General features: G+C 39.6%; 1 protein-coding gene across 2 annotated transcripts in view; it reads left to right on the forward strand.

Moving 5' to 3' along the window:
• kif4a (kinesin family member 4A) overlaps positions 1-15,034 on the forward strand; it is a 41,454-nt gene continuing 26,420 nt past the window's right edge. Inside the window, exons 1-7 of one of the 2 annotated variants that reach the window (XM_033030643.1) lie at positions 1-168; positions 9,600-9,723; positions 9,853-9,967; positions 11,135-11,325; positions 13,545-13,634; positions 13,986-14,152; positions 14,256-14,350. In XM_033030643.1, coding sequence (XP_032886534.1) covers positions 9,601-9,723; positions 9,853-9,967; positions 11,135-11,325; positions 13,545-13,634; positions 13,986-14,152; positions 14,256-14,350 — 781 coding nt within the window. In that variant the 5' untranslated portion in view covers positions 1-168; position 9,600. Of the gene's footprint in view, positions 221-9,599; positions 9,724-9,852; positions 9,968-11,134; positions 11,326-13,544; positions 13,635-13,985; positions 14,153-14,255; positions 14,351-15,034 lie in introns of both variants that reach the window. The other variant, XM_033030644.1, reaches the window with a different exon arrangement.

The following is a 15,034-nucleotide window of genomic DNA, read 5'->3' on the forward strand; positions in this document are numbered from 1 at the left end:
GGTCGATGATTGGCTGAGCGCGGCTTGGCGGAAGATTTAAATGTGTGTCGGCAACAGCGGGCGGTTGGAGTTAGAGTCGCTATAGAATTGTTGATAGTGTCGTTCAAAGATCTTACAAGATCTTTGTGTAGAATAACAACCCAAAGCGGGAGGGACACCAACTTGAAGGTAGGAATTTGCAATTGCTTGACCGAAGGCAAGAGTTGGCTGGGCAAGAAGAGTGAGTCGGCTCTTAGTGTCCTTGCAGAGGATAAGGCCTCTGAATGCTGAGCTACACATAGATTTGTTAGGCCGCTGAACGATCTTGCCCCCGAAATGTACGCTCTTCCCTTTAGTGAGAGCGGGTACAATGACCAGGGCATCATTTTCTGGTTTAGTATGGATTCTAAAATTGTACTTGTGTTGATCAACACGAGTAAAATCCTTGACTTGCATTTGATTTCAGCTTTTTTTTTTTAAATCGCCACATTTTGCAAAGTTTCTTTTCATCCGTTATCTCTGGTGCATTCCTTTAAATAGTCGCCCAACCAAAGGCAGTATCCTACAATTAATTGGAATAATTTGTTTGGTTTCCTACTGCTAACTTAACTCTCCCTGGAAATATATTTGAAATCTTTCACTGATTTGGCTTTGTTTGAAATATTTATTGGCTTTGGTTATGTTAATGGGAAGGATTACTGAACCTCTTTGAGAAGTACCATGCAACCTATCCATTATCTCCAGAGATGCTGCCTTCCTGTGTTACTCCAGCACTTTCTGTCCTTTCTTTGTAAACCAACCTCAGATGTTCTTGTTTCTACTTGCAACCTTTATTGTTAGACTGATTGAACTGAATATGTTTTAGTTTGTCCATATTTTATTTCAATGTACCCAAATTAGTACATGTGACTATAAACTGGCCTTGAAATCTTGATAAACCCATACGAACATGCAGTATTTCATTAATGGTGTATTAATCCCTGTATGCTGACTTGTTTCTTCTGTTTCTGTACTTTAAGATGTATTTTACTTTGATCAGATTGGGTTTTAAAAACGTTGTTAGTTGCAACAAGATTTACAATTCCACAAAGTAAAATAGTGTAATGTAAACATTTTCCACTGAACTCTACCAATAATTTAAAACCACTTACTGTAAGTGGAGGTAAACATTGCTGCAACACCAACATTGGATATTCCCGGAAGATAGACACAAAAAACTACAGGATCTCTGGAGAGAAGGAATGGGTGATGTTTCGAGTTGATACCCTTCTTCAGATTACTCAGTTGGCATGCAAGCCAGACTGTACAACTAAATCAGTCAATCTTTATGGAAGTTTATTTTGGCAATGTGCTTGTATATGAGGGTCACCACCTTGCATCTTGCTGACTAATGTTTGTGGTCAGAAAAAAGAAGGCATGTATGTACACTTCTCATTCATATACCAAGCATTGGGATAAGATTATGGTGATGATCTTATAATAATAATAATACATTTTATTTATGGGCGCCTTTCAAGAGTCTCAAGGACACCTTACAAAAATTTAGCAGGTAGAGGAAAAACATGTAAGGGGAATGAAATAAATAGTAGAGACATGACTAGTACACAAAGTAAAGACAGAGTTCAATTTAAAACACAATATGAGGCAATTAATGCACAGATGAAAAGGGAGGGGGACGTGGGGCTAAGGATAGGCAGAGGTGAAGAGATGCGTCTTGAGGCGGGACTGGAAGATGGTGAGGGACACGGAATTGCGGATCAGTTGGGGGAGGGAGTTCCAGAGCCTGGGAGCTGCCCTGGAGAAGGCTCTGTCCCCAAAACTGCGGAGGTTGGACTTGTGGATGGAGAGGAGACCGGCTGATGTGGATCTGAGGGACCGTGAGGGTTGGTAGGGGGCGAGGAGGTCAGTGAGATATGGTGGAGGGCTTTGTAGGTGAGGATAAGGATTTTGTAGGTGATCCGGTGGGAGATGGGAAGCCAGTGAAGTTGTTTGAGGACTGGAGTGATGTGATGCCAGGATTTGGTGTGGGTGATGAGTCGGGCGGCTGCGTTCTGGACCAGTTGGAGTCGGTTGATGTAGGTGGAGCTGATGCCAAGGAGAAGTGAGTTGCAATAGTCCAGTCGGGAGGAGATGAAGGCATGGATGAGTCTTTCAGCAGCGGGAGGTGTGAGAGAGGGTCTGAGTTTGGCGATGTTGCGGAGATGAAAGAAGGAGGTTTTAATTATATCTTATGATGCCAGATCCTGGGCTCTTCCATTCTTATTGGTAGCAGTACTTTCTTTTACATAACAGTCAAAGGTAGGGCTTGGAGTCTCAAGTCTGCACTGCCATTCAATAAGATAGCTGATCTCACGCTTTAACTTGCATGTGGATAAAATGCTGAAATATAAGGTGGTGGAGAACATGGCAACAGCTGTTGATGATTTGTTGGAATGTATTACAGTAGAAATTTGTATGTAAAAGACCAAAAATGTTATTGTGAGCTGTATATACAGTGCTCCCGGATCCAGTATTGAAGTATTTAAAGATTGGATGGAAAACATGTTTACAAAATCATTACAAAAGATTATGTTCACCTGTGGGGATTACAATATTGACCTGTTGAATAAAAAAAAAAAGCACAAAATGTCAGAAGAATTCATCAATGCTATGTACAGTATGGGTTTATCCTAAAATAACCAGACCTAGTAGAATTACTTCTCATTGTGCCACATTAATAGACAACATATTCACAAACATTATGGAAAACAATATAGTAAGCGGACTATTATACAGTGACATCAGTGACCATTTACCTGTGTTTATTGTTTATCACTGTAGTTATAAGAAACCTAAAAGCACCAGTTATTTCAAATACAAAAGGGTGAGAACTGAAGAAAACATAAATGCATTTAAGAATGAATTACTGAAACAGAATTGGAGGGTAGTATATGAGGGTGAAGATATCGACAAAGCATACAATGGATTTTTAAATATTTTTAAATCACTTTATGACAAAAACTGTCCTGTGAAACAATATAGTGATAGACAAAAACAAATAGTCCATGGATCACTAAAGGTTTAAAAAATGCCTGCAAAAAGAAAAACACACTATATAGACAATTCATAAAATATTGAACTTCAGAAGCAGAAAATAAATATAAAAAATATAAGAATAAATTAACCAATATTATGAGGATATGTAAGAAAGAATACTATAATAAAATATTAGAGAATAATAAAAACAATATGAAATGTTTATGTAACGTGCTAAATAGTATTATTAGAAATGGATCAAAAAAGACAAGCTACCCTGAGTATTTTATTGAGAAAGACAAGACAATAAATAATATGGATGATGTGGTTAATGGTTTTAACAAATTCTTTGTAAATGTAGGACCAGATTTGGCAGAAATAATTAATGACCCAGAAGCAAAACAAACGGCGGATATTGATCTTTGGGATAGAAATGCTAGCTCTACAAGCTCTTAGAGCAGTCGAAGGAAAATAAATCATAGACACTAAGAAAATGTAAAAGCAAATCCTCTACTGATTGGAATGATATTGATATGATTATAATAAAAAAATGTTATTGAAGAAATTGCAGAACCATTAACTCATCTCTTGTCTTTTCAATCCGGTAAATTTCCAAACAAAATGAAAATAGCAAAAGTAATACCATTATATAAAACTGGGGATGGACACCATTTCACAAATTACAGGCCTGTTTCTTTACTCTCCCAATTCTCCAAGATCCTTGAAAAACATTTTACAAAAGACTTGACAATTTCATTGAAACACATAAGCTTTTGGTTGACAGTCAATATGGATTCTGGACAGACAGATCAACATCTCTGACACTAATGGAACTAATCGAGGAAATCAGAAATTACATAGATAATAAAAAACTTGCAGTGGGAATATTCATAGACTTTAAAAAAGCATTTGATACTGCAAATCACGAAATTTTTCTCGTGAAACTGGATAGGTATGGCATCCAAGGGGTTGGATTGGATTGGGTGAGAAGCTATTTAAGAAACGGGCAACAATTTGTAGAAATAGGTGAACATAAATCAACTTACATGAACATAACTTGTGGAGTTCCTCAAGGGTTTGTTAGGTCCAAAGCTTTTCATAATATACATTAACGACATATGCAGAGTATCAAATATACTGAAATTGATTATAATTGCCGATGATACGAATATTTTTTGTTCCGATGACAATTTGAAGCAGCTTTTGGAGGTCATCACATCTGGAATGAATAAATTAAAACAGTGGTTTGATGTCAACAAATTGTCTCTAAATTTAAGCAAAACAAAATTATGCTATTTGGAAAACATAAAATAAACCCTCAAGTACAATTGATAATAGATAATATAGGTATAGAAAGGGTATATGAAAATAAATTTCTTGGTGTGATCTTAGACCACAAAACCTGCTGGAAACCACATATAAACCACGTCAAAGCAAAACTGGCAAAGTCCATAGCAATATTGGGAAAATCCAGACACATTCTGGACCACAAATTGTTACATACTCTGTATAATACACTCATATTGCTACATCTGAGTTACTATGTGGAGGTATGGGGTAACACCTACAAAACCAACCTACAGCCGATATGCACATTACAAAAAAGAGCAATAACGTTGGATATCTTGAACATACTAATTTATTATTAAAGTCACATACACTGAAATTCACCGATCTGGTTAAATTTAAGACGGCACAAATCATGTACAAAGCAAGAAATAATTTACTGCCGGGAAATATACAAAAACTGTTTATGGAAAGACGGGGTGGGTATACTTTGAGGGCAACTTAATTTTTAACAACTCTTAAAAGTATGTGCATAGCAATCTGGGGTGAATTTGTGGAATGGTTTGGAACAGGAGATGAAACTTGGCACAAACATAATTTAGTTTAAAAAGATGTACAAAAACACTTTTTAAAAATGGATATTGGGATTATAGGTGATTTTGAGTGGGATATTTGTTATACTGATTGTATTGGGAAGGTTGATTATGGGGTATATATGACCAAGAGATACTGTATAGTACATGATGGTTTCTTTTTAATATTTTTTCTTTCTTTTTTTGTATGGCTTTGTAAATATTTGATTAGTGTATAAATGTAAAGAATTTGGTGTACATATGGAAATAGGTGTTTATAGCTGCTAAATTTGTATAAGATAAACAGTTGAATAGGAGGCGGTGGAGGTAGTGACCATAACATGGTCAGGTTTAATCTACAATTGGTGAGGGAGAAGGGTAAATCGGAGGTGTCAGTGTTGCCGTTGAATAAAGGGGACTATGGGGCCATGAGGGAGGAGCTGGCCAAAGTTGACTGGAAAGATACACTAGCAGGGATGACTGGAACAAAAATGGCAGGTATTTCTAGGAATAATACTGAAGGTGCAGGATCAGTTCATTCCTAGGAGGAAGAAAGATTCCAAGGGGAGAAAGGGACGACCATGGCTGACAATGGACGTCAAGGACAATATAAATATTAAAGCCAAGAAGTACAACGTAGCAAAGATGAGCCTGAAGCAAGAGGATTGGGTAATGTTTAAAGAAAAACAGAAGATAACTAAAAAGACAATCTGGGAAGAAGAGATGAGGTACGAAGGTAAGCTAGCCAAGAATATAAAGCAGGATAGCAAAAGCTTCTTTAGGTATGTGAAGAAGAAAAAATTAGTTAAGACCAAAGTTGGACCCTTGAAGACCGAAAAAGGTGAATTTATTATGGGGCACAAGGAAATTGCAGATGAGTTGAACAGGTACGTTGGATCTGTCTTCACTAAGGAGGACACAAACAATCTTCCTGATATAGTAGTGGCCAGAGGATCTGGGGTGACTGAGGAACTGAAGGAAATCCACATTAGGCAGGAAATGGTGTTGGATCGACGGATGGGACTTGAAGGCTAATAAATTCCCAGGGCCTGATGGTCTGCATCCCAGGGTATTTAAGGAAGTGGCTCTAGAAATCGTGGATGCATTGGTGATAATTTTCCAATGTTCTATAGACTCAGGATCAGTTCCTGTGGATTGGAGTGTAGCTAATGTTATCCCACTTTTTAAGAAAGGTGGGAGAGAGAAAACAGGGAATTATAGACCAGTTAGCCTGACATCGGTGGTGGGGAAGATGCTGGTGTCAATTATAAAAGACGAGCTAAACGAGATAGCCGAACATTTGGATAGCAGTAACAGGATCGGTCCGAGTCAGCATGGATTTATGAAGGGGAAATCACGCTTGACTAATCTTCTGGAATTTTTTGACGATGTAACTAGGAAAATGGACAAGGGAGAGCCAGTGGATGTAGTGTACCTGGACTTTCAAAAAGCATTTGATAAGGTCCCACATAGGAGATTAGTGGGCAAAATTAGGGCACATGTATTGGGGGTAGAGTGCTGACATGGATAGATAAGTGGTTGGCAGACAGGAAACAAAGAGTAGGGATTAATGGGTCCCTTTCAGAATGGCAGGCAGTGGCTAGTGGGGTACCGCAAGGCTCGGTGCTGGTACCGCAGCTATTTACAATATACATCAATGATTTGGTTGAAGGGATTCAAAGTAACATTAGCAAATTTGCAGATGACAAAGCTGGGTGGCAGTGTGAACTGTGAGGTGGATGCTATGAGAACGCAGGGTGACTTGGACAGGTTGGGGGAGTGGGCAGATGCATAGCAGATGAAGTTTAATGCGGATAAATATGAGGTTATCCACTTTGGTAGCAAAAACAGGAAGGCAGATTACTATCTAAATGGCGTCAAGTTGGGAAAAGGGGAAGTACAACGGGATCTGGGGGTCCTTGTTCATCAGTCTATGAAAGTAAGCATGCAGGTACAGCAGGTGAAGAAAGCAAATGGCATGTTTACCTTTATAACAAGAGGAATCGAATATAGGAGCAAAGAGGTCCTTCTGCAGTTGTACAGAGCCCTAGTGAGACAGGGCTCTCTATTAACTTTTTTTTCCTGTTGCCAGCCTCGGCAGCTTTTTAGGTTGCCAAATCACAGTTTAGGTGGTCATTTAAGATGGTTTGCATGAGGCGTGCGTAGTTACCAGTCGGAATTATGGTCAATGAAGCATTCACATGTTATTTTTGCTTCAAATAAAGTAACGAACTAAACATTCACAATTCACGACATGATATATACCACAAAGACATGCAGCAAAATTACAATACAGTATCTCATCTCTTTTTACACGTTGCAATTAATGCAATTCATATTATCTCTTTCCACTTCCAAATAAAAATATGGTTATTCAGCGTATGATCAACCTCGGTGAGACCAAGCGCAGGCTTGGCGATCGCTTCGCACAATTCCTCCACTCAGTTCGCAATAACCAACCTGATCTAGCGGTGACTCAGCACTTCAACTCCCCCCTTCCATTCCGAATCTGACCGTTGTGTCCTGGGCCTCCTCCATGGCCAGAGTGAGGCCCACCACAAATTGGAGGAACAGCGCCTCATATTTTGCTTGGGTAGTTTACACCCCAGCGGTATGAACATTGGCTTCTCCAATTTCAGGTAGCCCTTGCTTTCTCCCTCCTTCCCCTCCCATTCCCAGCTCTCCCAAAATCTACTGTCTCCGCCTCTTCCTTTCTTTTTCCCGCAGTACATTAACCATATAACATATAACCATATAACATTGGCCATAAATTTGCTGCCTAAAATTGCCAAAGACCCGGAATTGATCCTGAACGTGGGTGCTGTCTGTATGGAGTTTTGTTTTCTCGTTTATAACATTGTTTACAGAGTACTATGTTTACATATTCTGTTCTGCTGCAAGTAAGGATTTAATTGTTCTAACTGGGACGTGAGAGAATAAAACACTCTTGACTTGCGTCGCTGATGTGTGGGATAGAACTAGAGTACGGGTGATCGGTGGTTGGCGTGGACCCGGTGGGCCGAAGGGCCTGTTCCATGCTGTATCTTTAAATTAAACTAAAAACTCTAAAACCAGAGGAAATGTAAAGAAGGGTTTCTACCCGAAACGTCGTCCAATTTTTTCTAACCAGAGATGCTGGCTGCTCCATGGAGTTCCCCCGCACAATTAAAGCATGGAATAGTCTTCACTCTACCATAGGTACCAACCAGACGCAACTAAATTTAAGGTAGCTTTTTTTTCCCCAATAACCCTTTTTTGCTTAAGTCCAAGTCAAGAGTCAAGAGTGTTTTATTGTCATGTGTCCCAGATAGGGCAATGAAATTCTTGCTTGCTGCAGCACAACAGAATATGTAAACATAATACAGAACAGGAGATAAAAGTTCAGTGTGTCTATATACCATAGACCATATATATATACACAATAAATAAACAGATAAAATGCAATAGGCTGTTATTTTTCAGAGTATGGCGTTTGGTGGTGGTGGGTCCACCAGTATAAATTCCATTTCGAATATTTTTGGAGGACCAGGAAACCAAGAAGCAAGAGTTACTCCAGGGAGTGATTCTGCGTTGTTTTTCAGCGGTCGCGGTGAGGCAGCGACCGGGCAGCAATGATGGCCAGAGCTCCCACAATGCAAAGGGAGGGAGAAAGTGGCCGACGCCGACCAGTTGCCATGGCAGTGCGCATGTGCTGGGCTGCACATGTGCACAACCACGGCCGATGATGTGCTCGGCGGCGGGCCGTGCCGAGTGGAGAACAGAGACCTGAGCCGAGAGCTTAATGTACTTAATGATGCAAGCTGTCTATTCCTATAAAGCAGAGTAACCCTAACTTATCTGAGCAGTGAAAGACCTTGGCTTGAGAGAGCACTCGATTGTCAAAAAATGCAAAGAGGAATTAGCAACCTGAGTATAACCTTCTGGTGGCCTCGGACAGATGTTCAATGCATCATCCAAGTGCATATTCTCTAAAGGGTACATAGAATGTTAAAAATCTGTATTAGAGGATCAACAATGTGGTTAATCATTTGTTGTCATGGCTCTCTGAATTTTGCTGTATGGAGAGTATCTTTGAACACATCACTGCAGTAACTTTAGATGACATTATTGCGTACTTTATGCAATGTCTTTTTGATTTGTTACTTTCATATTTTATTCAACAAATATCAAATATGAGATGACGCCTCCAAATGTAAAATGTTGTGCATTTTAACCTGTACTCTCAATTGGATATGTATTTATTGACGATCTTAAATTGTCTTGGAAATCCAAATACATCAACAGTACTTTCCTTCAATGGCTCTAATCTATCTAAAATTTATCAAGAGTGGGCAAAACTACATGGGGCTGATTCACTCTTAATGTGTGTTGTAATTTGAATTTAATACACTATAAAGTAGGATAGTGGTAGTAAAATGTGTCGAGCAGAAGATCTTATTTTTCATTCCTCTTCCCAAATGTAAATCTTTCCACATTTAATGACTATGCAAATTAGTACGTACATTTGTTCTTGAAAATATTCTCAATTATTGCCATCTTGTTGCTTGACCTCTGAACTGCATTTTACGTTTTTGCACTTTCTCTTGTCAGACTTTGATTTGTTTATTGGTAAATTTGATCACATTTATCTCCCCAAACCTCTGGCACTTGTCTAATTAGTTCCATTAACTACTTCAATGTTTGCATCTGAGTATGTTTCAGATAAAATGTACACATGGCAATTCGACCCGCTCTTATCTGTTGCAGAATGGTAAGAGAAGAGGATAAAGTAATTCCCGTACGAGTGGCCTTGCGCTGTCGACCACTCGTGCGCAAAGAAATCGAGGAAGGATGTCAGATGTGCTTAACATTTATGCCGGGAGCGCCACAGGTAATAATTTAGTAGTTTTAACAGTTTGTGTGGATTCTGTGTTTCGATAGAAGATTGAATATACGGGCAAGAACGAACCTTTTGTTATTTTCATCATGTTGTGTGCTTTTGCTTTCTTCCTTATTACAGGTAATTTTGGGCTTAAACAAGTGTTTTTCCTATGATCATGTCTTTGAGCCATATGCTGAACAAGAAGAAGTGTTTAATGTCACTGTTGGCCCCCTTATTGAGGGAATATTCAAAGGTACTGACATCCTACTATATGTATTTATGAAAAGCTTGAAGTTTTGTTTATGTTGCTTGTTAATTACCATTGGTGGCAGCTTTTTATCAAATCTTTTGACTCTTCCACCTGTCACATATTTGATAACTTTTTTTATAAGACATCCTGTTCTAATAAACTGAAAATGTAGTTAGCAGTATTTATATCGATTTATGGCAGGCTTACTGAGAAACACTGGGAAAACTGTACGTTGCATACCACACCAGGCAGACCTTGCATGCGTACAACTGGTAATGCAAAAAAATACTTCAATGCAGAATATATTGTTAGAGCTACAAAGAAAATGTAGGGAAAAAGTGCTGGATCTTTGAGGTAGATTGGGAATATGTCCTTGGTGTATGAAAGGTCTGTTCAAAAGATGCTAAAAGTGGGGGAGATGCTGTTCTTGAATCTGGTGGTACTTGCTGTAAAGTTTTTGAAAACTCTGTCAAACTAGAGCGAGGGGGAAGAGAGAATGACTGACTGCTTTCCTGAGTCATCATGAAATGCAGTGTTGATTTGGAGGTGGAACGACGTTAGTTTATGTGATGAATTGGGCTGCATCCTATAAATCTCTGCAATTTCTTGAGCTCTTGGGCAGAGCAGTTGCCACACCTGGCTGTAATGCATCCTGATACTATGCTTTCTATGGTACTTCATAGAAATTGGTAAGATACATTGGGGACCTGCCAAGTTTCCATAATCATCTACATAGAAGTGTTGGTGTGCTTTCTAGACTGTATTACTAATTTGGTTGGGCCGGATCAAGTTATCCTTTTTTGCACCTAGGAATTTGAAGCTCCCAACCATCTGCATTTCAGCACCATTGATGCAGACTGGGGTGTGTACTCCATCCTGCTTGCTGAAGTCGCAAAGGATTAGCTCCTTTGTTCTGCTAAATATGTCAACAAGCATATGTACTCTTACATGGGGGTTGGGCGTTCATTAAAGTTTTGAATTGGTGGGTGTTCTTGGATCCACATGAATGCTACATTTCTGGCAATTCCAATTTTGTTTCCTTAAAGTTTAGAAGAATATCCACTTACAATCAGACTGTCAAGAAAGTCTTTAAGCATTTTAAACATTGATTACTTATTGCGTCCGTTATGATAATATTGACTTTTTTTAAAATCTCTTGTACTTTTCTAGGATACAATGCCACAGTGCTTGCCTATGGACAGACTGGCTCTGGAAAGACATATTCAATGGGTGGCACATACACGTCTGTACAGGAGGGAGATCCCAGCGTTGGTGTCATTCCGAGAGTAATAAACAGACTCTTTAAGAAGATCGAAGATAATTCCGAAAATGACTTTACATTAAAGGTCTCCTATCTAGAGGTGAGGGAAGGCTGAGATTGTGGATTCATTATGACAATTTCTGAACATTTTCCTTGTAGCGCATAATTCAAAGTTTTGTTGCCTCTTCGTCCCTCGACTACCTCCTAAATTCTCACTGCTTACATTTTCAATGGTACTTTCTTGTCATGTGTACACAAGTGAATTTTTTTTACATTCGGTCACAATCCTCCTATGCATTAGGCACAATCGTATAAGAGTGTAAGATAGTAGGCCACTGTGCGTCAGTACATTGGTCATAGAAACATGGAAAATAGATGCAGGAGTAGGCCATTCAACCCTTTGAGCCAGCACCACCATTCAATATGATCATGGCTGATCATCCAAAATCAGAACCCCATTCCCACATTTTACCCCATATCTCTTGATTCCGTTAGCCCCAAGAATTATATCTAACTCTCTCTTGAAAACATCCAGTGAACTGGCCTCCACTGCCTTCTGTGGCAGAGAATTCCACAGATTCTCAACTCTCTGCGTGAAAATGCTTTTCCTCATCTCAGGCTTAAATGGCCTATCCCTTATTCTTAAATTGTGACCCCTGGTTCTGGACTCCCCTAAGATGGGTCCATTTTTCCTGCATCTAGCTTGTGCAATCCCTTAAGGATTTTATATGTTTCTATGAGATCAACTCTCATCCTTCTAAATTCCAGTGAATACGGTATATACCCAGTCGTTCCATTTTTTCATCATATGACATTCCTGCCATCCCAGGAATTAACCTGTTGAACCTACACTGCATTCCCTCAATAGCAAGAATGTCCTTCCTCAAATTAGGAGACCAAAACTGCACACAATACTCCAGGTGTGGTCTCACCAGGGCCGTGTACAACTGTGGAAGGACTTCTGCTCCTATACTCAAATCCTCTTATGAAGGCCAACGTGCCTTCATAATAAGAGCTTTCTTCACTGCCTGCTGCACCTGCATGTTTACTTTCAGTGACCTGATGTACAAGGACACCGGGTCTCGTTGCACCTCCCCTTTTCCTAATCTGACACTATTCAGGTGATAATCTGCCGTCTTGTTCTTGCCACCAAAGGGATAACCTCATTTATCCACCTTGTACTGCATCTGCCATGCATCTACCCACTCACCCTGCAGCCTCAGCATCCTCCTCAAAGCTCGCACTGCCACCCAGTTTTGTGTCATCCGCAAAATTGGAGATGTTACATTTAATTCTCTCGTCTAAGTCGTTGTTATATATTGTAAATAACTGGGGTCCCAGCACTGAGCCTTGTGGCACCCCACGTCACTACCTGACATTTTGAAAATCCTCTTTGCTTCCTGTCTGCCAGCCAGTTCTCTATTCATGTCAATACCCAACCCCCAATACCATGTGCTCTGATTTTGCATGCACTTGTGTGGCACCTTGCCAAAGGCTTTTTGAAAGTCCAGATACACTACATCCAATGGCTCTCCCTTATCCATTCTACATGTTACATTCTCAAAAACATTCCAGAAGATTAGTCGAGTATTATTTCCCTATCATAAATCCATGCTGACTTTAACCGATCCTGTCGCAGCTTTCAGATGTGCTGCTAGTACATCTTTAATAATCGACTCGAGCATCTTCCCCACTACCGATGTCAGGCTAACTGGTCTATAATTTCTCGTTTTCTCTCCTTTCTTAAAAAGTGGGGTTACATTAGCTATCCTCCAGTCCACAGGAACTGATCCAGTCTATAGAACATTTAATATATATTATAAATAGCTAGGGTCCCAGCACTGAGTCTTGCAGCACCCCACTAGTCACTGCCTGCCATTCTGAAAAGGGCCTGTTAATTCCTACTCTTAGCCATATTTTAGATGCCATCCTGTACCTTGCATTATAGAAGCTTCCTAACTTGAATAAATTGCAACGGGTGGTGTATTTTTCCAATCGATCATGAGTAATGTGGCAACAGACACTATGCATCTGTACTTCTGTAGCATTAAACCAAGTTTTGTGGGGCTGTGATGTAGCCTTCCTTCCCAAACAATTTGAATGAAAAATGGGCAAAGATAATAAGTTGCTTGTAGGAAATTATCACTCTGAAAACTGCCTTTCTACTGGTTACGTTGTCTGTGGAAACTTGTGTAATTTAGTATTGAAGATACCTTTGTTTTGTTTTTTTCGGGGGGGTGTCAAATTGATATATTTTCAGGGCTTGATGTTGAAATTACATTTATCATTGTCGTAATTACATTTATCATTGTCGTAAAGATCTATAATGAGGAGATTTTGGACTTATTGGATACATCTCGGGACAAATCACAGATCCACATTAGAGAAGATCCCAAAGATGGAATAAAGGTATGCATGACATTTCCTTCCTTACAATTGCCAGAATGTGTCTTCTGTATATTGAAGATGTGATTTGACGTTCTACATAGCTAATCTGTTAGTCTGATACCGCATTTGTAACTGGTGACATCTGGTTAAAATGGACAAGAGCCTACATTCTGCAGAGGCACTTAATTTTATATATAAATGTTCTAAAGGACAATTATATTCTGGAGAGTAATCTGCAGATCTGTTTTTTAGTCGCGTTTGTTTGGGCACATTAATGTTTCTTGTTTTCAACTTCCCTTGATTTTTTATTTTTTTTGGAACACTCTTTAAAATTCCTTTCTTGTACAACTTTTTTAAATTTAATACTCTCAGATTGTGGGACTAATAGAAAGGACTGTAAACACTGCCGTGGATATGGTGGGATGCCTGGAGCAAGGGAATTCTACAAGAACAGTTGCTGCAACAGCTATGAACTCCCAGTCATCCCGATCGCATGCCATCTTCACCGTTGCTGTTGAGCAGAGAAAGAAAAGTGATGGGTAAGTATTGTTGGTTTAAGTAATACATTTCCTAACTGGTAAATGTGCAAGTGTTGTATTATGCCTGCTTCAAGGTACTAACTGTCTGTTCACTTTTTCACAGAAACTATTATATCCGTTCAAAATTCCATCTGGTAGATCTGGCAGGGTCAGAACGGCAAAAGAAAACCAAAGCAGAAGGTGACCGCCTGAAAGAAGGTAATTTTATTCTGAAAAATTATTGATCGATTGGCCAGGTGGGCTGAGGAATGGTTGATGGAATTAAATAGAGAGAAATGTGAGGTGTTGCATTTTGGGAAGTCTAACATGGGCAGGACCTACACGGTGGATGGTAGGGCTCTGTGGAGCGTTGTAGAACAGAAGGATCTAGGAGTGCAGGTGCATGGTTCCTTGAAGGTCGAGTCGCAGGTAAATAAGGTGGTCAAAAAAGCTTATGATACATTGGCCTTTATCAGTGAGAGTATTGAGTATAGAAGTTGGGAGGTCAGGTTGCAGTTGTATAAGATGTTGGTGAGACCGCATTTAGAGTATTGTGTTCCGTTCTGGGCACCATGCTATAGGAAAGATGTCAAAAGGGTACAGAGAAGATATATGAGGATTAGAGGGTCTGAGCTATAGGCAGAGGTTGAGTAGGGCTGGGACACTATTCCATGGAGCAGGCGTGATCTTATAGAGGTGTATGAGATCATGAGGGGAATAGATCAGGGAGATGCACAGATTCTCTTGCCCAGAATAGGTGAATCGAGGACCAGAGGACATAGGTTTAAGGTGATGGGGGTAAGATTTAATAGGAATCTGAGGAATAACTTTTTCGCACAAACGATGGTGGGTGAATGGAACAAGCTGTTTAAGAAGGAACTGCAGATGCTGGAAAATCGAAGG

This window comes from Amblyraja radiata, chromosome 12 (genome assembly GCF_010909765.2).
Source record: "Amblyraja radiata isolate CabotCenter1 chromosome 12, sAmbRad1.1.pri, whole genome shotgun sequence".
NCBI classification, from domain to species: Eukaryota; Metazoa; Chordata; class Chondrichthyes; order Rajiformes; family Rajidae; genus Amblyraja; species Amblyraja radiata.